We start from the raw sequence: 27,071 nt of genomic DNA, 5'->3' as shown, positions 1-27,071 counted from the left end.
GAGGATGCCTGAATGAAAGTGGGCTTTTGTATTACTGGTAGACTGAAGTGAAAAAAATACACAGAAGCAACTACAACTTGTCTTCATAATTCTTTCGTATGAACTAAGAAAACAGTAAAAAGTATTTTTAAATTCATTAATTAGGGCTTGTGCACAGCTTGGTCAGTGCTGTGAATCCCTTTCTGGCAGGATTCCATGCATAATAGTTTGAAATAAATGGCCAAAGAAAATTGATGTGGCATTGATTCATAAAAATAAATACAGAAATATGAGATCAAAATTAGTCTATCTGCACAAATTTGGAGATCTTAGCAGACATTTCCTGAGTATCTTGCTTTTGTGGGCGTCCACAGAGATTCCTGTCAACATTTAATTAACATATTTTTGAAATCTCCTTCTGCTGAGCAGTGAACATTGTTAAGCAATTTATAGAAAAAATAAATCCCAGTACAAAAGAAGAATCAGCATATCCCTATGGTTAAGCCAACAAAGTGAACAAGCAAAATGGCAAACATATTTTCCGGCTTTTTATGCTCTTTTTAAATTTGCTTTCATAAAATCCCTCTGCTTTACATAAAGCTAAATTAAGTCAATGAATTACTTGCCATGCCCTCTAGTTGAAGACAGCTAAGGTTATGTGGTAAGATACTGAGTAAAAGAATAGAACTATATGCTGGAAACGTTAATCACTGGGTAGGCAGTCTGGTTATTGCTCAGTTTCTAGATTTGAGAAGAGAATGATCATCTTATAGGCAAGTGAAGATGATTTTATCTCTTAAGACAGTTCCTACTGGCTCAGATTTTTGAGAGAGGCATATTTCTAGTTTCCTGTTGTGTTTAATCAATCTCTTGCTTGAAAGACCACATGCAATTAATTTTTCTCTCTGCTGGGACAATGTCACATGACTTCCTGGCTGCTTACTTAACTTTTAAATAATTATTGTACTGTATGTGCCTAGAACTACACCTGTTCTTTCACAGTTCTTGTTTTATTTGTGCCAGGGAAAGCCAGCTTTAAGACTCTAGGACAGTTTGGTCATAATTTACTTAGGTGCTTGTGCCATGCTGTGCATTGTTCATGCTTCTGTGTGCCTAGCCGTACTTTGCCTTGGTGTAGAAGCCAAATGCCTGCACAAAACTCTGCGTTTCTGTAAACACATTACTGTATTTACCAGAGTGAGATGTGTATAGTTTTCCTCTTTATTTGTGGGTCTCTCTTTTATTGATTTAAATAAATTTCTATGTGTCCTAATATACCTGAAAATAATTTATATTCCAAATTCCTTGGCAGGAACCAAATGAAATTGCCAATAAACTATGTGTTACAAATTTATAAAAATTATTATTTTATAAACTTGACTGTAGGAGATTGATCCAGAATCTGCCAAAATCAGTGGAAAGACTCTCACTGAAGGGCAAAGATAGACCCTGCACTGTTAGGCCTTGTTGAGAGAGAATATAAACGTGGAGTGGAAAACAGAACCCTAGAAAAAGATATAGAGAATACAGCTTGACTCATTATTTATGATCAATTAAATACTTACAATGAGATGCTAAGATACGAAAGAATATATTTTATCCAGCATAATCTTGCTAAAATGTAGCCATATGGAAGTAAGAGATGTAGCATTTCATGAGCTGGTACTCAGAATGAACAGTAGAAAACTGTGCTCTGTGCCAAGTTCTGTTAAGTTGAACTGACGTATTACCATTTGACTTTGGGGGTTTGTAGTTCTGTAACTATCATAAAAACGTGTCCTGCTGAGTTTAACTTTTTACTAGCTCATTTGATTTCTTTCCTTTCTGGAGCAAGAGGAGAAGGTGCTTTTTGGTGTACATGCGAACAAAGTTATACAATGTACATGTACACTTTTGATAATTCTCATGGCATTTCACATATGCAGCCTAAAATATATTTTAACTTACCTTTGGGATTCACCCTGCTTGAAAGTTCTTTGAAACTGGTGGCCCAAAGAGCTGAAGTTGCAGGTTATTCAAGTCTTCTATTGATGGAGAATTTTTTTTAAGTTGTGAAAAGATTTATCTAGTTAGGTTCGAGGTGTGTCTTAAGATTAATTTTTTATGCTTCATTTTAAAATATACTGAGTGGCTTTGAACATACAGTGAATATTCACAAAGATCAGATATAAGCCACTATAAGTTTGTAAGCCATATGAGACACTGCTTGATTCTGTCTAGCTGCCTCATTAGTGAAAGTGTGTGTAGGAGTGGGGTGAACATTTAAAACCTTTGTGACTGATACTCCTTGGATAGTTTTCACTTCTCTATCTTTCTGTTTTGGCAGTCAAACGAAAGGGCCAAGTCTCTGAACTACTCAACACAGGCTACAGTGTTTACATGTGTTTTTTAAGAGTTTTTGAAAGAATGGTAGAACTTGAGGAATGCAGGAATTGGGAAAGACTGCAGATACCTGGAAGAAAGTCAGAGAATGTGGTTTCTGAGTGCTTGACTTGCTCGCCACAATCTGCTGGGTTGCAAAATAGAGTTTGGAGGTACTGAGGAAACTATCTAAAAACCAATGATCCAGAAATCCAAAAAGAGGAGTGTACTGAGATAACTAGAGACGTAATGTTGAATTTCAACAAAAGATGAAAAAGTCCCTACAATTCCCTATTTTTTTTCATAAGAGGAAAAACTAAGAGGAAGGAATAAACTCTAATATAGCTGATAAAAATACAGTAGAATGACTAGCTGGGCACTTCAGGCGACTGCTTACCACTTAATGATGAGGATTTTTGTGCTGCACTGTGCCTGTAGACTTGCTGATGTGAGTGTGGTGTTGTGGAGGGGCTGGGGTTTGTAGGCACCTCTGGAGATCATTTCGTCTCAAAGCAAGGTCAACAGAGCAGGTTGCTCAGGCCCTTTTCTGGTTGGGATGTGAATATCTCCAGGGATGGAGGCTCTACAGCCTCTCTGCATAACCTATTTCAGATGAGTATTTCTTGTATTTCAGTTTGTAACCTTTGTGTCTTGCCCTGTCACTGGATGAGGGATGTCTACAGAGCTAGATATATGTGCAGAAAATCTGTGCCAGAATAAAGTTCTGAAGCCAGTCTTCTGTTTTATGTTATTTAAATATTGTGCTGTCACTGAGCAATTCAACGTGCACCAGGAGATCTGAGCAGCATACATATATTCCTGAATATTCTGCCCTTTAGTTAATCTTTAACGACATAATAGCTTCTTGGGATGCTGAAGTAATTCTAGGTTTTGTTGATGGAAGAAATTTATTGAAACTGATGAAGTAGTAGCAGTTCTTCATGTACACAGATAAGCCCAGTGAATAGCTGTAAAGTCATTTCTTAATAGAAGCCTGGGTCATTAGGGACCTGGAAAAATGTCTCACCAGAGGTGGGAATACCAACTAGCTATGCAGCCAAAAGTCAGCTATTTGTTCTGGTAAATTCAGGACTTAAATTGAAGCAGTGGAACTGAGTGTGAGGAGACAGCGATAACTGCCACTGAAAAAATGAAAGACTGAGAAAACAGAATAACAAACTTAGGGCACATAGGCTTGTGAAAAGTCTGTAAAAGATGGGACTTTTAATGTACAGTTGGTTGGAAAAGTCTCAAACCTGTGAACAAAGGAAATATCTCCTGTTTCGTTCTCCTTCTGTTCAGGAAATGGTGCTTTGCTCATTGTAAGTTAACACAGTTGGCAGCCTCAGGTCAAATATTCAGTTCAAATGGAGTAATGCTCTTTTTAGGTTATAAAGCAGTAATGCTGCTATGTTACAGAGCTGCAATTGCATTTTGCTACAATGCAGTGCAGGGGCTGAGTTTCTGCTTATGCCTTTAGGACCCAGTGCTCCTAGGATTTTTTAGCACTAATTTTTTTTTTGAGCCTGTATCTTTAGTATTGCAAGGACTAACTCTGTGCAGTGTATTTAACACAGTGATTCTTGACAGCTACAGCTGATGTTTATTATATATTATTTTGTACATGGTATCAAGTTAAATTCTCTGTTTCCCAAGAATCAATCTGTCAACATCTTTCTTAAGCCAGTGCCAGAGTAAATAAGAAACCTTACTCATAATGAGCACACTGGGTAAAATGAAGAGCAAAAAACTGACATTATTTTTACTATTTTTTTGATTGTGAATGTCAGACTCCAGCTATTCTTACTTTTACTATTGTAATAAGAAAATTAAATTGTATAATGGGCAAATAATTCCTAATGAACTCGTAGTGCTTTATGTTACCATGACATAATATGTAACAAACTCAGGTATGTGTTTTATTCTTATATTGGTGAATCTGTCATTCAAAACATTAACTTTAGAATTAAAATAACAGGAATTAATCTCCTGTGTGTCAGACAAGGCTGCAGATACCTGTCACACTTCTATGTGCTGCTGAGAAACCTTTTTGCCGGGTGAAAATAGGCATTCCTGTCTGCAGTGAAGGAGCATATTATTCTGGAGTGCTCTTTCTTTATGGGTAAGATGATGCTTCACTTGGAAGAGTAGGTGGCTTAAATTATCTCAATTTCTGAATTTCTTTTGCATATTTTTCCCACCTTATGCTAGATTTAAAAACAATGAATCAAGAATTGGGAAGATTTTGCAGACTTTGCAGCTTTGTTATTAGATGTTGTCTAAAAGCTTTGCTATATGTCAGTAACTTAACTTTCATCTCCATATATTAACCTAAGCTGTGGCAGCTAGATTTGATAATGTTAGAGTGCTAAACCTATTGGCAAGGTGAAAAATGCCTGCCCTGAGGATTTGACTCTTAATAGGTTCTTAAATTAATGTGAGAGTGAACCAATATTCTCATCCATTTTTACATCCTGAAAGGCAAAGCTGTAAGAGAGCCAAGAATTTCTAACTTAGTATGAGCTACAGGTATAAGAAAAATATTTTACTTTTCCTTACGGATGGTGTAAATAGGAAACCTGACTCATAATGAGCATGCTAGATGCAACTATTAGAAAATCTCTCACAAACTTCACTGTCCTACCCCTTTGCTTCTCACTGTTAAAGGTGTACAACTTATTTTTATTCTGCATGTGTTACACAACATATGCACACAGAGATATGTATGTCGGAGAACTTCTCTAGGATAGTGCTACATAGATGTCCATACGTATGGGCTATAATGAAGAGAAGAAGGACGGATGGGAATAAGGGTATTCTGACTTCTTCTAGGATTTTACGCACTGGTGTTGAAATTTAGGGGTATGTAACAGAATGACATGGGAGTTAGAATATTTAAAAGCACTTTATAAAACATATTAATGATACCAAAACCCAGTTTAGAACACCTCATGACTACAAACTTGGGTTCTAATGCTTTTCCTTGATACTTTTTTTTTTAGCTTCCTTGGAACTACTCTGCCAGTTTCCTTTTCACATAATACGCATTACAAGCGGCTTTTGATTATAAGTAGCCTTTTCAGGTAAATGGAGCAGTGCGGCTACTGGCCATGTTGGTGTATCAAATTTAGAGTTAAGCAAACAACAATAATAGAATCATCTATAAAACTCCATGCAGTAAGTAGACACCCACTCTGAAAATACCTGAGAGAACTGTCCTGCTGTAGTATACCCTTTGTCAGCATAGGTATCATATGGATATAAATACTCCTTGGACATCTTTTTTCTTCTGCTCTTTAGTTTCTCATGCAGTTCACTTTCAGAGGCCTGAGGAAATAAGTGTGTGCATGCTATCCCTCCTCACTTGCTAGGGAAAACTGCTGAATGTCTTCTTCAAAGAGCTGTCACATTGTCAAGTCCTGCAGAACCATGTCTGCTGGTAACAGAGGTGGGCAGGTCAGTTTGCCCGGTGAGCAAATGTGGGATAGTGGATAGTGAATTTGTGTAAAGACTTCTTACTTGCTAAGAAAATTTAGAGATAGGTGGGACACTGAAACAGAGTAAGCCTTTCCTTCCAAAGCATTTGAAACCATTTTTTCTGTCTTGGTTATGTTCAGATGACACCGCTTGACAATATTTACTCCAGGTTTGGTCATGGTAGCCTTACAGAAGCTACACTGATATAACAATATCGGTAATTACTCATGCAGTATGGACATCGAGACATACCGTACTCTTGCCCTCAAAGCTTAAGAGTTGGAAACTGCCTTTCATGGGAGGAAATGGCTGTCATACAGCCAGGCTAGGTCTGGCTCTACTTTCTTTTATTCACAATAAGAGAACACACTGATCCAAACTGTTGCAGATTATATGCTCTGCTGATACAAAACAAACAAAAAAAAAACCAGCACAAAACACTGAAGATTTTCAGTTTCAGTACTGTATTAGATTTTCATGTGCATACTGGCTCCACTACACGGGCTAGCTCTACTAAATGAGTACCGTCAATTTAGGTGGCGTTGAATGAAAATAATCCTCTCAATTCAGACCCAACTGTATCAGTCACATCTGAAAAAGCTGTGGATAATTTTATCTGTGCCATACGTAAGAAAGAGATGCACAGATGGCAGAATCCACACCTACCCACAGTTAGGGGCAAACCTCTGTGGCTGGAGGAAAAAACTCTTTTGTGATGGGTGAAGGGAATAGCTAAGTGATCTGGAAAAATGTCAAATGCATGGAGATAACTAAGAATCCAACTCTGCAGTTCTTGCCTAATTCTCAGCCAGCATGAGCTGGTCCTCCTGGGAAGCATGCGTGTAAAGGAGCACAGTGCAGAGTTTGTAAAACACGTGTTTGGCTATACTTCAGTATCTACTTTATAGGAGGAGAATTTTTTTTAAAGTGACTCTGAAAATTTCTAAATCATTTTTCCTTCTGCAATACATAGCCAAAATACTACATCCAGGTGCAGTACTGGATACAGGTCTTAGAGGTGCTTCACTAGGCCGTATTGTAAGGCTGCTTCATTTCTTCCTAAATCCATTAACTCGTATTCAGGCAAAGAATGAAGCAATTATAAACTTTGCTTTTATCCAGACAGAAATGCACATGTACGTACATTTATGCACACATGCACACAACATTCTCACACATAGAATTTATACTAAATACAAAATAGTGAATGTATATATTTATGCATTCTAAAATCTGTTTCTAAAAGTGTAGCATCTGTAGCCTTGGCAATGAATTTACCATAGGCAGATCCAAAATCTATTTAATTGATGAAAACCTTTCCTTTTAGTTCACTGTTAGTTGATTAGGCAGTATTTATATATATTGCCTAGTAGTCGCACACACACAGACATATGTTACGTATATAGAATTGTGTTCTGTACTGGAATTTGATAATCACCATAAAAAATGAGTATCACAGAAATTCTCAAAATGCTTTAATTTCCATCTTCAGAGGAATGTCAGAATCTGTGCTCACCTGCTGTAAGGCTACCAAGGAACCAGAAAACAGGTCCTAAGAGATTTCAAGTTCTCTGGGTTGTACAAATGCCTTTAGGCTTTTGTAGGCAGACTTTTAATAGATGGAGAATCAAATTATTTATGGAACTGTTCCTCTAGTGCATCTGCACGATTTTAATGGATGTACCTATTCTGCAGTGACTGGTTGAACTTGTGAGGGTGATACAAGTTTTAAAAGGCCTGTAACGTTTCCAGCATGAAATATGTCCCTAACATAGCTTACCTGAGTCTCAGGCATAAACAGCATTTCCCCTGTGTGCTCTGAAAAAAGAAGCTAGACCATGTGATAATATTGTATATTTTTAAATATGAGTTTAAAAGTTTGAAAGTGCTTTCAGTAATAATTGGGAATAATACTTGAATCCCCTTTGGTTTGTCATCTTTCAATTCTGGCAGTTGGAGGTGGATTGGAACATGTGCAATGAACCACTTTCTTCCTATGCATTTTAACGTGGCTGTGTTCCCTCTTCACTCAGCAACAGCCAGGTGTAAACACTGAACAGTTGTGAGTGTGTATAGTTTGGTGTCCAAGCCTTCATCAGTAGCTAAACCTGATAATAAAAAAGCTGCATTGAAAACATAAAAAAAAAAACCCGAACAGTATAACTAATTGGACACAAGCTTAATATCCAGTAGCTGAGCATGACAAAGAAGCAGGAACCTCAAGACTTTTTTGCTTGTACTTTACAATAATGTGTCGCAGTGCCTAGTAATTGTTCTTTTTAGAGTAAGAACTTCAATGAGCTTAGAGGTAGATTTTAGAGTCTTAGTTTTCACAGTTCTGGATGTCACCCTAAGAAAAAGTAGGTCTAGAATTGTCTCAGCAGCGTTGCAAAATGGGTAGCAAGGAAGAAATGTTAGTGATAGCTGTGTTGTTATTCTGATCTCTGTTTTTGAAATAATTGGCAGCAGAGCTGTGCTTGTGGCAAAGTGTGCAGCTTCCCTCCTCTCACTAGTACCCAGCGATAGAGCTTCCCCCATCAGTGGCTGCTTACTCCTTAAAATGTCTTCTGACTTTTTCCCATTTCATATTATTTGTCCACTGACTTTTCTGAGTCCTCTTTGGCTTCCTCTGCCCTCCTCTACCTCACTCCCATCAGCCAGAAGCCATTGTTTTGCCACCCCAGAATCAACTGCTAAGCAAAGGACTGAGTTTGTTTCTCTGAATTCTCACACTTTGAGAATCAACAGTTTTGCCTGCACTTAAATCTTGGCCTGGCTAAGAAAGGAATGATATACTTGGCTACTACAGTCAGAGAATATGAGCTGCCATAATACAAATGTTAAAAGAAAGAATCATAGAATCACAGAATTAGCTAGGATGGAAAAGACCTACAAGATCATCCAGTCCAACCATCCACCTACCACCAATAACCCCACTAAACCATGTCTCTCAATGCTATATCTAAATGTTTCTTGAACACCTGCGGGGATGGTGACTCAGAAAAGAAAGAAGCCTCACTCTGTTTAAAGAGACTGACTTCCTCTTATCTGGAAGAAATGTGGTGTAGATTATCGCAAGCATCCAAATTATTAATGAATTCACAGAACGTAATTTGTGTTTGGTTATGGGAAGAAAGAATGAAAACAAGAGTACCAGCAAAATGAAGAGAGAAAAAATGCAGCTAGACACAGAAGATGATTTAATTTTTTCTCATTTGAACTCTGGAGGATTCATTAGTGGATTTATTCAGAGATTAAATCACATATTCATCATAAAAGTGATTTGTTCAGCTTTGCTGAAAAAACTCACATTACTCCGGGGCTTAGAACTCATATTGCACTTATTGGCCTGCAGAGCATCTTAATGCTAAGTTTCAGTTCCTTGTGAAGTAATAGTTTTCACACTGCCTCTTCACTCAGAGGTGAAAAAAGCCTCTAGAGGTTTTAACATTTCCTTTTCTGTGGGCTGTTGGGAATTACTAATGCTGAAAGACCTCGACAGAACCTGCAGAGGGAAAGATTTTGTTAATAAAGATTCGTAGATTTATAGGGTAATTCAGGTTGGAAGGGGCCTTAGGAGGTTCCTAGTCCAATCTCCTGCTCAAAGCAGCCAGCACTGACATCAGGATGAGTTGCTCAGAGGTTTACCCAGTCGGGTCTTGAAGACTTCCAAGGATGGAGACTGCACAACCTCTGTAATCAAAGTGTTCTCATGATGGCAACTCCATTTCTTTTAGAAGAATATATCACGGTAAGATTCTTAACAACGAAAAACCCCGATAGCCATAAAATCTAACTTGTGGATGTTGAAGGATGTACACTGATTGGAAATATATGAGTAAACTGAATGAGTGAGTTAATGAAAAATGGATAAATTGTATACGTATTAAACAATATATTTTAATCCAAGTTAAAAGAGTCAAGAAGGTCCAAGATGAGTCAGGCACAACTGACTAAATCACTTTGGGATTGCTTTATTGTGGAACTGGGAAACTGTAAGAGCACCTGTGGCAATGAGAAGAGCTGTCTCTCTGTGTGTCTATGTCTTTAGAGTGACACGGCCCGCTAGAAATTCTTTTGTTATGGGAAAGTTTAACTTCCCAGATTTAATGTGGTAAAAATGTTACAGGAATGTCCAGATACAGGTCTCAGCTGAGGCTGTATGAAAGCAGGTAGTCTTTCACTGTAGACATTGTTTGTGATCCCTGTTCCTCACAAACTACACCTGTGAGATCCTCACAAGAAGTAATACCTGGAGATTGTTTGTTTGTTTGTTTGTTTTTTTTCTCTGTTTAAAGTGTTATTGTTGCTATCTTACCAGTAGAAAGGAAAGCTTTTTAAAGCTTGAGTATGCTTGTGCACCCAAATGTTTGGTTGTGATTCAGAATGCAGTGCCATGCCGAGGCTTCTGCTGGACCTCAGTGAGCAGTTCCAGCAATGGGTCAACAGCAGCACTAGAGAACTCTGCAGTATTTACCATCAGCAAGTCTTTCAGATGAACTAAGCCTAACAGTATAAGCAACACCAAGGTTATAGGTATTTCTGGCTTTGGCTGATTATTTTATTTTATATAGAATATATTTTTTTAAGTCCATAAATGATGTTAAAAAAAAAAAAAGTATCTGCATTTTACATCAGTTAGCTCCAAAATAACAAGATCTTTAGTAATAGATATTATTGCTCAGTAAGGAGGGAGGCTAGATTTTTAATATTGCATTTTGTATCATATGTTAATAGAACTGGGAAGTAATTAGACTGCTGCTGGCAATCTTGTTTTATTCCACACGGTGTCATCACATGGCAGGAATTATTTTAATGAATTTGAAGACTGCTGTTAAAATTGGTTCCAGGATGTAACAGAAATACTACCAAGTAGGTGAAAAACTTTTCCCTCTCTGCTGCTAAAACAATTATATCTGGGAGCTGCTAAGAGGAAGTTAACACATACTTGCAGATTGCACTTACGTTCATCACTAATTTTTTTCAGAATCCTTAAGTGTATTGCACCACCTCTACTGAATATTAGAGCAGATTGACTTGAAAGAAGTAATTACCATGAGCCTTGTGATGAACCCTCCTCATTGGTACTGTGTCATTGTATTCCACTTGCCAGAAAGATAGCAGGATGGTAATTAAAAAGGAAAGCATCTTGCTGTGAGTATTTTATAGCTGTCAATTGATATGAGGAAAATCTTTTATGAGTCATCCTTGTGTAACTTACCCCAGATCCCTTTCGAGATAATATATAGCAGGGCTTGTCTCTGAGGGTGCATTCCTAACTTTTTAATTATTTTTATCTGTTTATTAGTTTTTTTTTTTTTTTAATAAACTGTTACAAAAATAAGCACCTGGGAGTCTAAATTCAGATTGGCTGCTGCTTACACAGAAGAGCAACCCCCTTGGCTCAGGTAAAGAGTAGTCAGTGTGGCAAGAGCCATACAAAAAGCAAAATTGCTCTGTTACATTGAGAATTAACCACCACACACATTGGGGTAGGTTTGGTCTTTAGTTCTTGTCTGAAATATTACAGAATTTTGCTCTCATCACTACTTGTAGAGAGTTGAAACAAATTATTCCAAACGTAAGACAAAATTAAAGATAAATCCATGCTTAGAAGACTATTTTGCAGTGTCTGCAGATGCAAATGAATTGAATAGTTGGACCTTCTTTTCCTTGGAAAAAGACAAGAAGGGGAAAAAAACAACTGAAGTGTCATCTGTATGTTGTGAAACACAGTTCCATTGATCTCATTTTGGTTGCTGTGAGTGCACGTATCCAGGACTGGTGTTATTCAAAATGGATATTTGTAGAGTTGTGTAAATACACATGGGCTGTATACGTGTTGTACTGGTACCATAATAAGTTGTAGTACTGCTTTCAGAAAAAGGAAATTGTCAGGTTGTAGCACACCCATAATCAAGCTTTTTAACAGGAGTTTTCTCCAGTCAAACTGAATTTCTGTTTAGCTCTTTGTCCCTTAGTTTTCATAGTTTCTTCTGAGTTGCCTTGAACTTGTTTAGAAATGGCAATTGGCTCATCCAGTGAATTGAATGTTATTAATGAAACTGTTTTTACCTACAGCCTTGACACTAACACCCTTCACTTGCAGCTGGAAACAATTTATTTAGATACAAAACAGTTGTGTAATTGGTAGCAGATGGAAATTAACAAGCTCGTATGAAAGTTTTTGTTGTCTAATGACTTGAAAAGTGCAAGGTTACAATAATCTATTTTTTTAATTATGCATGATAGTTAAATTTCAGATTACTATTTGGAGGCTTCTTATTTAGTTGTGTTTTGCATGGTTTGCAGCTTAGGTAGAAATTACTTCTCTGGCAGAAGAGGTTGAAAGAAGTTACTGTGCAACATTTTGTTCCAGTGGTTTTGCAGATAAATTGATCTATTCAAGAGGACAAGAAACATGTATTTTAGCACTTAAAGTACTATGCAATTACTCATGAATTTTGTATGGCTGTGGATTCCAAAAGCCAGCCTGTAAAGGAGAAGCTAAGCTTGACTGAATGCTGAGTCAAGCCTCAGACTGTATTTCTCTCTGCTATCAATACTCTTGTCACTGTAATTAATGTAGATTTTCTTTCTTCTTTTAGCTATTTCCAGCTAAGTATGTATAGGGAAATTTTTCTGACACAGTAAAATTTATCTAGGAAATAACATAAGCAGCTCAAGACTGCTGAAGTTATTATTTGTGTACAGGCACAAGCAAAGATATAAAATTGCTGTTAGAATTGTGTGGTGGCAGAGTTTACAAAGAAAGCACAAAGAGTCCAGTGTAAGTGAGAGCTGAATCCAGGCACTGGTCGGGGCCAGTGCTCATTCCCTGGACACATTCAGCTTGTGCCAGCAAGGTTGCTGCCAAGGCCTTGGGAAGTTTGCTTGTTTTCCTCAGAAGATACGCCAAGGGAAGGTGATGTTTCACTGTCTTCTTTTGCCTTGGTGTAAAACAGAATGTATCAGCATAAAAAGTTTAATGTATTGTTCCCAGCTGAAGGATTTGTGGTTATGTTGGTTTAAGCCTGCTGGGAATGATGGAAAGGGTTTTCTATCAGTTTTGCTTTCAGATGAAATATCAGCAATTCTTGCAGAAGGTGTTTGTCTCTTGTTTCTCCCTGTCACTGGCTCAGCAAATGGCCAACTTCTGCGGACCAGTTCTGTGCTCAAAGTGCTTAACTCCTGCTTTTGTCCCAGGCAAGTGAGTAGAAATTTTAGTACCTGTCTACTCCAAAACAAAATAATAACAACAGAATTGATTGTGAAGGATTGTGAATTATAAACTCTCTAGGTTATAACAGTGCTAAATATTAGAGTATTAATGTGTAAAGGTCGTACTGAAAAATTTTCAGTTTGGCAGCACTAGGTCAAGAGGCTCTGGACAGGTCTCTCTGCAGCAATCCGTTCAGATAAGGTGAAGCTGTAATGCTCTGAGAGGAATCAGTGGCAGAACAGGGATCTGCTTGCAAATATGCAGCAGAAAACTGAAAGCCTTCTAATTTTCCATTCTGCTTATCCCTCTTGAGAGATGAACTTTCCTCCCACAGCTTTGGCCATTTACTGATCAACTCTAACTGCAAATGTAACAGATCTGTGCCTACCTGAAACAAATCACTGGTCTAGCATATACCACTCTACCACTCTGGTGCTGGGAAGGCTGCTGGCCTCTGCAATTTCTGTACTCTAGAGAAGGGCAGCTTCTTTATGAGATCTTGCCTACAGGATTACGTGGATTGTCCATGGTGTGTTTTAGTGTTCCCTGTGTTGAGGAATAATAAAATTACCAGCTGCTCACCTGCACCACTGCTGTGTCTTCTGACTTGGGGAGATCAGTATCAGTCCAACTGCAGTCCCTAGGTTGAGTTTGATGTGGGCGTTACATGTGCTGCCAACCACCAGTTAGCCTGATGTCTGAATTGTTAAAAAGAGTAGCATGCTGCTGGAATAGTTACAGGATCCATAGTCTGAGCTAACAGAAAGGTACCAAACGATGAATACCAAACAAAGGAAATATAAATTTTGAAGAAAAAAAATGTACGTATAGAAATCACTTAAATATTTAAGACTTCAAACATTAAAACTGCTCTCACTGTGCACGTGTTTATAGTACTTTGCCATTTTCTAATAGAATTTTTATCTGCGAGCTATTAGTAAAATGGTTATGGATATATCAATACCTATCAAGACTTTCTGTTATTGTTTGTGTAGAGAAAATCAAAGCCTTGTATCCTGTAGTATTTCTAAGCAAGACAAACGCCACCTCAAAGTAGTATCAATCTATATTTGAACAAAATCAAGAATTTTCTTTTTGACTGTGAAGTTTTGGGTATGCCTTACCTACTCTGTAAGCCTCTCATTGTGCCTGAATCCCATTCACAGCAATTATTCTGTTATTTCATTGTCTCTTCAATGTCCCATTTGTTTGCTTTCTCTAAAACTAGATTGTAAGCTCTGCAGGGCAGGAAGAAAGCATCTAATTCTGCACCTAATGTTATGAAGTTATGTCATGATTCTTATTTCTGACATTCAGGTTTGAGAGACTCCTGGATAACCTGTAAAGTGATTCTAGTGACCTAACATGCTGAATATTTTAATAATTTCACTTAAAATCTTTTTTTTTTCTAGGAGATTTGGTGAGGATACAGAGGTTTCAAGTTCTGTTATGCTACTGTTCAGATCTACCAAACATCTGCTCTGGCTTGATGAAGGGAATGAAGTTCCCTTGATTATTTCTAGTGCCAGATCTTAGCAAAACACAAAAACAGACAGAGAGAAACAGACCTCTAGGGGATTGTGTGGTAAATCATCAGGAGCAGAAGAGGCATGTTCTTCTCCCCCATTCTCAATCTGAAACATCTGTCCTGTCTTTTCACACACAGACTAGATTTTAAGACCTGGGAAGGATCTGTACGTTTCTTTTCGTTCTGTTCTTTAATTCCAGCCTTTATCTTTACATATATAAGATTTTTTACCATTAAAATTTTGTTGTTTATTATGCATCAGCAGTGAGAGAGTTGAAAACTCCAGATGTGTTCTTAACTCTTTTTTTTTTTTTTTTCCCCTAGAGCCTGTGTTATCTTGGGTGTCATATTCCTCCTATCATCTATATGTATTGTGATCAAAGCTATCCACGATCTTGCAAAGAAGGTTCTTCCAGAAGTGGTAAGGTGATTCATGTTCTTTGAAATGTTTGCTTTATCCTTCACGCTGCCAGTAAGACAGGGAAAGGCCAATGTCTCCTTCTAGCCTTTAAAGGTTTTTATAGGCTTGACTCCACCTTCTCTTCTCTATGGTTACATTTACAGGCCAGATCTTTTTCGGCATAATCACTTAAAACTTTTATACAGGACTACAGAAGTTCGCTTAAAGTGCGGCATTCTCTCTGGGATTAATGGAAGTGGTGGAATTTTGATAGGAGAATCCACAGTTTAGCATTCCTATTGTTTCAGTATTTTGTTTCTAATTTGGAAAAAAGGTTTTCTTTTCCCCAGCTTTTGCCTCCAATTCCAAAGCCATGTACAAGTAGCAAGAATAAAACAGGTGAAGGGAGCATGCTGGGTGAAAGTTCCGGCTTTTCAACCAGCTCACCATGGAGCATCACAAAGGGTTTTTCTCCTGCTCTCTGCTTTGTTTTGGTTATGAAAGCCGGTTCCTACTTGGCCTACAGAGCAACTTTCCCCGGCAGCCTTTATCTCAGCTCTGCTCTGTCCTATCTTCTTGCTTCCTTCCAGCAGTACTTATTAACTTCCCTGAGCTCTACTCAACCAAATCAGCTACTCACTGGAAGAGCCGTTTGGCAGTGGTTCCACTCCCAGAAGGCTTTTCCTAATATGCCCAAACAAAGATAGGCTTAGGTTCAGTTATTGTGTATACTACCTGACACGGGCCTTTTGCATTCAGCCTTGAAGTATGGTCTATTTGTAAGTGTACACAGAATTTTACATCAGGACCTCTTCCACACAAGTATCACTCTTCACATATAATTGCAGAGAAACCTCAACTCCTTACTTGTGTCCAAGAGATGGAGGCAGAGCTGGAAAAAAAAAAAAGCTAAAATGAAATTTGAATCCATTACCCATGTTAGCAAGTGCAGATGACCTACTGGGCGCTGTACTGTCCTGGAAACTTTTGAGAAACCGGGCAACTACAGAACATAGTTTTCAGTAGCATAGTGAAATTTGGACAACCATAAGTAACCTAGTGAAAGCCTGTGAATTAATGCAGTATCGAATTGAAGCCAAATGCATTGTTTGGCTGCAAGTGATTCATGTTCTCTTTGCATGTCACTTTTCCCCATTTCCATGCTTCATAATTTACTTTAATTTACTTTACTAATTTACTTTACAGTTTTATCAGTGTAAACAGCACATGTGGTTATTCCCCAGCCTGGTTCTGTCAAAATGATCTAGGTTAACTTAAACACTTTTAGTAGTCAGTTCTCCAACTCAACCAAAACATTGTGACAGAACTGGGCTAGGGAGCGAGCATGGATGCTGTTGTGCCAGCAAGGCAGAAGGAAATCCTGGTAAGGGTGGGGGAAGACCCTACGGTGATGGTCAGCTAAAGGACAACCTCTTAACTTAGCTATACCCAAACAGGTATCTGGCTGCAGTTTGATTTGTATTAGGTGAGAAAATGAAATCTAGGTATAAGAAGCAGAAGTAAGCCAAGAAGGCTTGATGGTAGCGTGGATCAGGTTAATTTGGATGACTCAGGTTAATTCATTGTGGGTAAATAAATGCACTAGTACTTTCAGCAGTAGGAACAAAAGTTTAAAAGGTTTGGCATCTTACATCATTACAGGTATTGTCTGTAGGTGAGGACTCTGTTTCTTACATGGAAAGAAAAGTCTCTGAGACATGTTGTAATTTCTCATATTTTAACTTTTAATTTTGAAATGTATGTAAAGCAGGAATAAAATTCGAAATCTACAGAAAAGTGTCCTCAAAGAGCAGGTCCCACTATGTTTCAAATGTCCTGTAGAATAATTTGCATAGATCCCTTTTATGACAGACTACCTCGGATTCAGACTTTGGTGGCCTAAAAATTGTACTGAGTATGTGGATTCTGCTTACATTCGATCCAGTATGAGGATAAATATTTTGTTCCTGTGACATCAGGCTGTCTGACTCTCAAGTAATATCAATTGTTTGAAAGATGCGTCTGGCAGGGCACAGACTATGGCTGGCTAGTGGCAGGGTGAATGCCACATGCACACAGAAAGAGTTTTTCATACCTTCTGATTTTGCCTGGACAGTAGATTAGGACAAGGGATGAAAATACAGGATGTTTCTGTCCTACGTCCCTTAAATGACATGGCAAGGATTCTCTTCTTAAAGTCTTCCAGCATACCTCACTGTGTGAAATTCATTCAGGTAAGGGTTTCATGACAGTTGAAAGACCTCATTGTAAACTAAGGATAACTCTAGAAAAAAAAAGACAAACGGAGATAACAGCATTATAGTAAAGATATTACTGTGAGTAATAGTCAGTGAGGTATTAAATGTAAAGTTTACTATATTAAAAGTACTTGAGGAAAAGAATGTTTTTCAATAGATACCTGCTCTGTTGCTCTAGCTGTGCCCTAATCTGATAATGATTTTCTATTTGTGTAATGTTCCCTTAGCATTACTCAGTGCTCACTGTCTCAGTAGAAATAGTTGTTCTTCCCAGTTCTTTGGGTCATTGCTGGTCAAAAATGTTTTTAGCTCATCTGCAGATGCTTAGGCAATGCCATCAACTTAGAAGAGTGGAAATCTGCTCAAATGCTTCTGGTTCTACTCTTTTATCTAGAGCTTTAGGGACACCAAACTCATAAAAAACAAGCATGAAGAGCTCCTTACTGGAGTAAGATGATAGAGGTTACAGTGTAAGTCTCACATATGAGTCATAATTGCATGATGCTTTTGTATAGTTTGTCTGAAACAGTCTTTCTTGAAGCAAAGATCATTAAAGGTCTTTTCAAATTGTGGTGTGAAATTCTGAACGTGTGACTTCCGTCAGAGGGGATGATGTGATTAAACCCAACTGGAAAATATTGCTCTCGGTATTCATATACTGATCACAGAACTAATATTGTCAATCTTCCTTGGAGACAGAAATCGTTTTGTGAGTGTGGCTCTAATATTTATGTGGGATTCAAGATTAACAAGAACATTAGTGCTGAGCAACACAGCTGATTGCATCACTGTCAGAACTATATAGTCTGTTTTTTACATCTTAATTTGTTGTAAACTTCAGTGACTTTGTCAGAATTAAAAATTGGAAGCAATTGTTTCTCCTGTGTTCATCTTAATTTGTGCAAGTTTTGGAGAAAATTGCATGCAGTGTGGACAGATTAACAAATGAAAGAGAACAAGCAATCAAGTATCCATTAATGAGTTGTAGCATGCTAAGATTAAAAACCTAAAAACATGGTTAATCACTTTGGAATCATTCTGGATCACTTATACAAAGTTTGTTGTATTTCTTGTTGTATATAAGATATAGTGTTTATTATCTGTCAGTTTTTACTATTAATGTAGTGAGAAAGATTTTTCCTTGAAAAGTATTTGAGATCTTTAATAGAGAGATTCTGTTGTCCTTGAAGTGGATGGATGTTGGCCAAGTGGCTTTCATGCAAATACTGCTAACAAGAAAGGCTGTGAAATGTGTATGACTGAGAAATCATTTGAAATGCTTTTTCAAGTGTTTGAAACACTGATTTTGTTTCTGTGGACATTTAGAATAGGATTATTTGGTATTTCTGTCATTTCATGTAATGATTTAAGCTGCAGGTCTGACAGTCCTCACCAGGATTCAGACACCCAAAAAGAGAATGCCAGTTGTACTTATGGCATTTCCAGCTTGAGCACCCCATCCATTAGGTAAGGGGCTTGAATATCCATAGTTCCTTGTTAGATTGCAGAGAGGATCTACTTGATTTGCAGGCCTGGGTCTCAGGTTTAGCTCAGTGAGGCATTTTTCAATCACCTAGCTGAATTCTCTTTTGTGCCACACTGAATGTAATTTCACTGAAACATTCTGAATGACAGTAGTCCCAAAGTTCAAAATTTTGGGAAGCACGATCCTGGCAGCAGCAGGTGGGGCTGCTTCTGGTAAGCTGCATCTCAGCAAGCCCCTTGGCTTTGGGGATCCAAGCTTGTGATATCCTTCTGTCAATTTCTATAAACACTTTTTAAAGCTCCATATGTCTTTAGTATCGACAATATCATATGATGCTGTAATTGTGCATTGTGGGAAGAAATACTCCCTTTTGTGGTTTTACTGCTTTCTGATTTCATAGAATCATGGAATGGTAGAATTTCATATAATTTCATTAGTTGCCTCCATAATTCCTGTATTGGAAGAGGTACTTAATCATTGTTTCCCTGTTAATAACCTCCATCCCAGTCATAAGTCTACCTCCATATGTCCCACTTGTCTTTTCTGACAGCAGGAGAAACTTTTCTGTTTAATCATTCCTCACATGGGAGATATTCATTATCTTTGGTCATCACTGTCTTTTTTTCGTAACCTTCTTTTCAGTTTTGTCTCCATTTTCAGATGGTGAAGCCCAAAGAGCCCATATACCTTCAATCATGAGAGTCACCAGAGATTGATACTTTATATTCATTTTCCAAATTACAGTTCAGCGCTAAATTGATATTTCCGCAGAACTTTAAACTGTACATTCCATATCCTGCAGTTAATTGCCTGTTCAGAAATTGCCACTACTAGGTAAGCCTACGATTTTCCCTATGCGCATTACATTATATAATAATTAAAAAGAAACCTGATCTGAAAAATGACATTCTGTGTCAGGAGAGTTGGCCAGTGAATTAATTATTCACATACGATAGAATTCAGTTCTTACATTAATTATGCTATCATGGGAAAAAGGTTTTTTTTTTTTTTTTAAATAATTGATATGGATTTATCCCCAAGGTTTCAAATAGAATCCCTTCTGCTAGCATTTTCAATATTTGTGATATAGAGCAATGTTTTCCAACAACTGGTCCATAGAATTATATTACTGTGTTTTTAAATGAGTTAATTCCTGAAATCATAAATTGTAAGGCTGATGATAAGACATACATGTAGGAGAAACTAAAGGGAACCAAAGGGATCTGTTTGTCCAAGCAGTCTGGAAGCCATCAATATTGAATATTTATTGTGAGAAGCATAATGGATTGTTTTTCTCCCACATACAATTCTAGGAACAATGAAAAGCGCCCCGCAGGTGAATATCCCATCGTACTTACTGCAAGTACTACTGTGGCAATTCCTCTGATGTTTCTACAATTCTTGTGAAGAATAGTGTGAAACCAAAAATTTTTTCTATATGGGGCAGTTTTTGAAGCTTTGGAAATGTCTTCTGTTGAGCACCAGAGGACAGAATCAGGTTAATCAGGCAGGTCCCGCTTTTCAGAACGCCATGCTGGCTACACCTGATTGCTTGATTGTCCTGTATGTGCTGTGAGATGACATTCAAGATCATCTGCTCCGTGCCCTTCCCTGGTACTGAGGTCAGACCAGCAAGCCTCTAATTCTCTGGATAGTCCTTCCTGCCCTTCTTGTACATCAGAGTCAGATTTGGTAACCAGCAGTCAGCTGGGACCTCCCCAGTTAGCCTGGACTGTAAAAGAAGATAAACCTTTGGTGTATGTTCTGGAGAGAATCCGCCTGACATCTAAACTTGCCTTGAGTTTGCAGAGATGCTTCATTTTCTTTTGGAGACAGATTTGTGTGGGTGTGTATGTAGACACAGTTTCTGCATGCATCAACACATAAGCACAAGCTATTTCTTTATCAGGCTGTGACCTCCTTTCTCATTTGTCTGAAAATATTTTTAATTCAAGTATTCATATTTTATGAATTTAGAGATGTAGTGACACACCTCTAAATTCATAAACACTTGTTTTGGGGCAAGATTTTGGAGGAAATCTTACTATTCCTCTCCTGTTGCTATCAAATAGCTAGGATGCCTGCATATTTGTTCTAGATTTCTTGGTAAAAAATGTAGGATTAGATGTGCTGTAGAGAGGCCTGGGCAGTGCCTTCCGCTCTTGTTTAAGTGTGTAACATTGTCTTGGGCTTTCTCTGCATGAGTTATACAGTGCATGTGCCTACACATTGTGTGAATATGTTTGGAGGAAGGAGTGGCTATGAGTACGTTCACTTGGAAAGCACAGGTAGGTCACAAAAATCCTGCATGGATTTTTTTTTCCCCCAAGACGGAGGGATGTACCATTACAGTTACAAATTCCTCTTCTTTCTTTTCTTATTTCTTATGTAGCTGTGGCTGTGAATCTTTATTTTTGTAGGATCTGTTTCAGCATGACATGCCACAGTTATTACTTTGGTGTCATACTCTTGACCTCTAGGGAAAAATTTTGTCACTCGTCAGTTCTTTTTTTTTTTCCTCCTCACTTTCTTTGTTCCTAACGCACTGACTGGAATTGTTAGAAGTAGGCCAGCTGCTCTTCTTTCTAGGGTATTTGGAATTAAATTTTCTGATAATTTTAGCAGTTCTTCATTACGTCTGACTTAGGAAGTTAATCAACATTTGGCACTGGGAATATAAACCTTCCTTGTGTTTACCCTTCCACTTAATTTTAAATGAATCATTCTCAGATCACATAATTTAAGGGTTTTCTTTTTCCTACAGTGTTGAGTATTGAACCTAAAATAGAATCACTTCTTCATGGCTCAGAAGCGATTTACTTTTTTTTTTTCCTAGCTATCAGATTCAGAATATTTTCCCTATTGTTACAGCATTTTTTCTCCAGCCCAGGTTGGCCATAGTAAGACAATTCCCAACTGGAAGAGGAATTACCATTCCTTTATTGTTGTTTCAGAGCTGTATCCACAGCCAGTACCATCCCTGTGGACTTGGTGCATATATTTAGTGATGCTCCACAACACTGATGGCATTATGCTTTGATCTCTATGCTTAAAACTCAGATTAAGCACAATTTTCAAGCATTGACAGTTGACAGTTTTGTGTTTGGATTTGCTAGTGTTAACATTTGACAACTCTCCAATAAAAATTCTTTTTCCTTTGCCTTTTTACCTTCTTAATGTTAATCAGTATATATTCTTGAATAATAAGTATAAAATGGTATATATCAGTTTGACTGGTGCCACAAAGAATTTGAAAGCTTTTTTTTTTTCTTTTTGAGAAGGCTAAAAGCAGCCCAACCCAGCAGCACTGAGAGTGACTGTTTTAATTTCACCTGGGGTTGTAAATCAATATCCATTTACTATTCAGTTACTGCTTATGTTTCCCTAGATAATAGTATAACACATGTAATGTCAATGCAGTTTGGCATTTGTCCTCATTAGTATGGCAAAGGACACTTTTTTGCAAGAGTAGGCAAGCATCACGCCATATTTCTGACATTTCCTTCAGAACAAAGAAGGGAAATGTAATCAATTTGTATACAAAAGACGTGATGCACATCTGATGTGGCGCCTCCGATGCTTTTATAAATGAAATCCCTTGTAAGATTAGGCTGCATGTAATTCTATCACATATTATTGATTGTTGGACGGGGAAACTAGGAGTGCCATGGTGTAGCTTTTTGAGCTCTAGTTTATTTGCTAATTCAACCATTTATAATAAATATGTAACATATTTAACATCAACAGCTGAATTAGAGGTCAATAGCAACATAAGAAATGCTACTTGTGACTATATGTGCCTAAGATATGTACTTATACATACTTCTCTATACGCTTTGTCTCATATATGCATATAATTTATTGCATACTATTTCAAATCAAATGACTGAATATATTATAGTTTAGAATCTTGTTTTATAATTATTACAGTAATATTTCATGTGGCTTGATGCTTTGTGGTTTGGCCTTAAACAACGAATTTAACCCTAAATACACGTGTTGCTACAGATCGGTGAGAATGTTACAGATGTGAAAACCACCTGAAATACAGCTGATAACTTTTGGTCAGCTCTGGCTCACAAGTTTTTTTTAAGTGACGAAAGATGAACAGTCTTGCCTTCAGGTCCTTAGCACGGTGATAGGAAGGAAGCGCTGGCCATGCGGTGGGTTATGTGATACGGATTGCTGGCCCTGTGGTCAGAGCCCCCCGCTTCTGGGCTGTGCTGTGCCCTGTGATCAGCTCTTACCTTGCCGTCGTCATTATTTACTTCTTGAAGTGCTCTGCTCTGTGGAATTGCTTTGTCACAGTGCTTCAGCACTAAAGGAGCCAGTTTAAGCATTCATAAGAATTTTTGGTGGTGCTAATAATAGATCTTTGTATCTCCGTCTGCTACCTGAGTCAGATGCGGGGCTGTCGGTTTGTTTTCTGACAGTGCAAAGCAATGAAAACCCTCCCTTTTGAAGTCAGCTGGTGAGATGGCGAGACGGGCCCTCCTGCCCCCCAGGAGCTGCCTCTAGACTGCTTACATAAACTATTCATTACTTGTGAGAAAGCGGGATAGAAATTTGGACTCCTTCAAAAAGCGTTTGTATTACAGACATCTCTCTTCCTGTCCATCCAAACGCCATCCTTCAGGGGAAGAGCAGGGGAACCAGTCCTTTGTGGTTAACTTCAGAGAGCAGGCTCGTAGCAGCGTGCTGGACTGGGTGAGATGAGAGAGAGCTGCTGAGGTGCTTGCAGGAGCAGGCCGCTGCGGGGATGTGTGAGGTGGTGAGGAGCAGAGAGGGGCAAAATCGATATTTTACAAGACAAAGCCGGCTCGGTTTGGCCTAGTCACAACATCGCTTCTGCCAACAGCGGCTACAGCGTTCCAAGAAATACATCCCTCCCTCCTGAGCCAAGATGTCTCATTTTATTTTAAACCCTTCTTTCCTAGGCAAGGCTCAGCAGAGAAGATGTGCAACAGTGCAAGACACTGCCTTCTCTGGGCAGGAGGGAGGGGAATGGGATGAAGGAGCGGTACCAGCAGCTCCCAGCTGTGGCCGGGTCACAGAGAAAGCTAAGAGGAGTGGAAGGAAAGCTGCAGCTGTGGGAAGAGGAGCAGCAACTCATCTTGGGGTAGAGTACAGGAGGGCCAGAGAGGAGGAACACGCATGCTGATTTTAACCTTAATTTTACATGTGTTGTGACGGCTGGTAAGGAGCGCTGAGGATTCCTTCATTCTCCAATACCAGTATATACCTTTTCACTCAATGCTGTAAACTTAAGGTGAAATGAGAACATTTCTGTATCCCCAGAACGGAAATGAATGTAAAGGGCGTTAAATGCAGGATGAAGGGGAAAAAAATAATTGGTAGAAATAATGCTGTTTGAAAGTCGGGTGAAGTCTTAAAGTCAGAATTAGTAAGACATTCTAGGAAGATGCTAGGAGCACAAATCAGCTAAAATTTAGTTACTAGCCTGAGAACTGTGTTAAAGCATCTCCTCCTACCTAGCCAAGCACGGAACCTTCCCTTGCAGCTTTCTTTTTAGTTTCTACAATAGATGCAGAAAGATCAAAGTCACATCATCGTCAACAAATTTTCCTTAAGCCATAAGATGGCTGCTTCTGGGGAGATCGCTGAGAGCGGGGACAAAAGATTTGTCACATTTTTTTGAAGGCCTCTGTTCTCTTTTGCACCGGTGGGGACGATGCATTTGGATGAAATGCAGGAAAGCTGCCCGCTGACCACTATTATTCCCTTCCTGGGACCTAAGAAAGCATCATAGGAAAGCTTTCTTTTGGGACACTGTCACAACATGAACTGCTGTGTAACGAGATGGACATTCAGGCTGAGCAGCTAGCTTTGTGCACGCTGTTGTTTTACAGATGAAGCCATCTAGTTAGGTGCATATGTCCATTCATTGAGGTTTCGTGTACAGTGTAACAGTAATGAGTGAATATGATCAAAAGAAATGGAAAAGGAAGGAGCTTTATTTACAATGCTGAGAAGCTTTTATCATATGGAAATGATCAGAATTTAAATTTTTATCATCTGTCACAATTTGCTGCTGCTGCCTTAATTAAAACAACACTGTGAATACGTACAGTGAGTCTGGCAAGATGTGCTTCATGCTCTTAATGACCGTCAGATGCTAAGGCAAAGGGACACAGAGGGGGCACGGTGGAGGGAAGATCCTGAGGGAGACAGTGCCAGATGGCCGGGCTTATTTTATTAATTTAGCTCTCTATTCTGGCCTCTTGTCTTCCTTTCTCCCAAGGATGGGTTAGTTCAGTGGCAGTCATTTCCCATCGCAGTACGATGTGTTTAACTCTTGGTGCTCCGTAGCGCTGAGGATCAGGGCAGGTCAGTGTTGTTCCCTTCAGCACATTTCTGAGCAGCTCTTTGCCCTGTTGCAAAGCCTTCTTGCTAGATGCTTCTTCTTCCAGCTCCCGGCTGTCTGGACATCCAGCAAGCACAGCGAAGGCCCAGGAGTGAATGTAGGTGATTTTTTTTTTTTACACTTCAGTTTTGTCTCCTCGCCTGGTACTGCAGTGTCGGCCGCCTCCGTGTGGGTGCTGCGTGGAACTGCGCCGAGCTGGAGATCGTTAGGAATTAAGGTTTGGCATCCGGAGGAAAAAACAGGGAATGGAATCCTCTGACAAAACCTGTTCTGAACAGACTGAAGCAAGAAGGGGAGATTTTTAGTTTCTTCCCTTTCTGTGTTCACTGTGATGGCAAAGAAGCTCTGATCAATCAGATCTTCTGCAGTATTGGTGGCTGTCAGTTTAGCATTAGAGACAAGATGCGCTTGTGCTTTATTATTAAAAAAATAATTAGGAAGATTTTTGAGTTCCTGAATTCTCTGTAAAATTTTAGCTTGATGAATTTACTCAAGAACTAAGTTGTCTTGGCTGCCAGCAAAGCAATTAGTGAGATGAATTTTGATCACGATACAATAGCTGGAACATATGTCAAGTCGCATGCCTAAGTTCCATGAGTTTGGTAACACCGAGAAAACCCAAACAACCTGAATTCACCCCAAAAATCAGTGTTACATGCTATGACATGAGAAAAACAAAAAAGATCAAAATAATGTGGCACCCCTTTGCACTGCTCTTTTCATGCCCTCCATAGTTGCCATTTAAATCCCGCTTGACTTTTCAGCAGCCATAACTGCTGAGAGGCCGTTCCTATCAGCTGTCAGGTAGTGACCAGCTGGGCTGGTATTCTGTAGCAAGAAAAAGAAATGCAGGGCCTTCATACAATTTAAAGCATCCTGGTCAGGTTTGCTTGCCGCTCTTATTATTGCAAATTAAGTGAAAAGTAATTGGTTCATCTACAGAACAGTCATGTGGGAAAGGCACTCTGCTAGCTGTCTGTCGGTTGATGTTACCTATTGTTCTGCTTCAGGTTATTCCCAAGTCTTACTCTATTTAAAATATTAGCTAAAATCTTTAGTAAAACGTTAGCTGAGATTAGATCAAAATCTCAAGACCATAACTGAATCTTTGGGCATGGTAAATACACATTTTTGAGAAAGATGCACGGCATTTAGGAACATGAACTTGAGAAGTGCTTCTTGCAGGGCTTGTCCAGCTGTGGAAGCATTGGTGTTGTTTCAGATCTTCTGGAAGCTCCCAGCTCTCCTCGCTAGGCTGACACCAAGCAAACTTTCCTAGTCCTTCCCTAGCCCTCCAAAATTGCTTGAGTACTTTCCAGTCATTTTGGTAGAATAATTTTACCGTTGCTTTTTATCCCACTGTTACCCAGGTGCCTTAATTCTGTTTTCTAACTGCTTCTGTTTCGTGCTCTTTCCCTCAGCACACTCTGTGTCTTAATATTCAATATTGTACCAGGACTAGAGGGAATGAGCTCGTGGCAGATGGAGAATGAAGTAGTTTGAAAGTACAACGTAGAAAACTGTACTAAAACATACTGAATGATATGCTCTGGGGATGTGAGCACATTACACCTGCAATTACTGGTATCTTCCTAAGCAGCTTTTCACGACTCTTTTTGTTTTCATTTCTTTGTGCCTCGAATCGCTGCTGAAATAACGAAAATGGATGGAGCTGATGATGAATTGTCATGACAATGTTTACTGTAAATGGGGGTTTTTGCCAGAATATTTTAATCAGTAACAGGGTCCCAGTGGCACTGGCCCGCTTAGACCTGCAGATAAAAATATGCTTGCTATTTCCTTTATTTGTACTGATGTTATAACAGCTTAAATTAAGGCTTGTTTTGAGAGTAATAAATGAATCTATTTCAAAGCGCTGTGGTTAGGTGGCAGAAGAAGAAACACAGAGACTGCTGTGAGGTGCTCGATTGCAGCAGCTGTGTTTCAGCACCCAGCAGTTTCCTTGCACCCCTGA

General features: G+C 38.7%; 1 protein-coding gene across 4 annotated transcripts in view; it reads left to right on the top strand.

Annotated features, from left to right (window-relative positions):
- The window catches only part of TMEM163 (transmembrane protein 163), an 88,572-nt gene that overhangs the window by 51,356 nt on the left and 10,145 nt on the right, over positions 1-27,071 (top strand). For all 4 annotated transcript variants that reach the window (XM_021397960.1, XM_021397963.1, XM_021397959.1 and 1 more), the window contains one exon: positions 14,892-14,988. In XM_021397960.1, coding sequence (XP_021253635.1) covers positions 14,892-14,988 — 97 coding nt within the window. The remainder of the gene's footprint in view (positions 1-14,891; positions 14,989-27,071) is intronic.

This window comes from Numida meleagris, chromosome 5 (genome assembly GCF_002078875.1).
Source record: "Numida meleagris isolate 19003 breed g44 Domestic line chromosome 5, NumMel1.0, whole genome shotgun sequence".
Lineage (NCBI taxonomy): Eukaryota > Metazoa > Chordata > Aves > Galliformes > Numididae > Numida > Numida meleagris.
The sequence above is the reverse complement of the archived record's forward strand: the minus strand, read 5'-3'. Positions and strand labels throughout refer to the sequence as shown.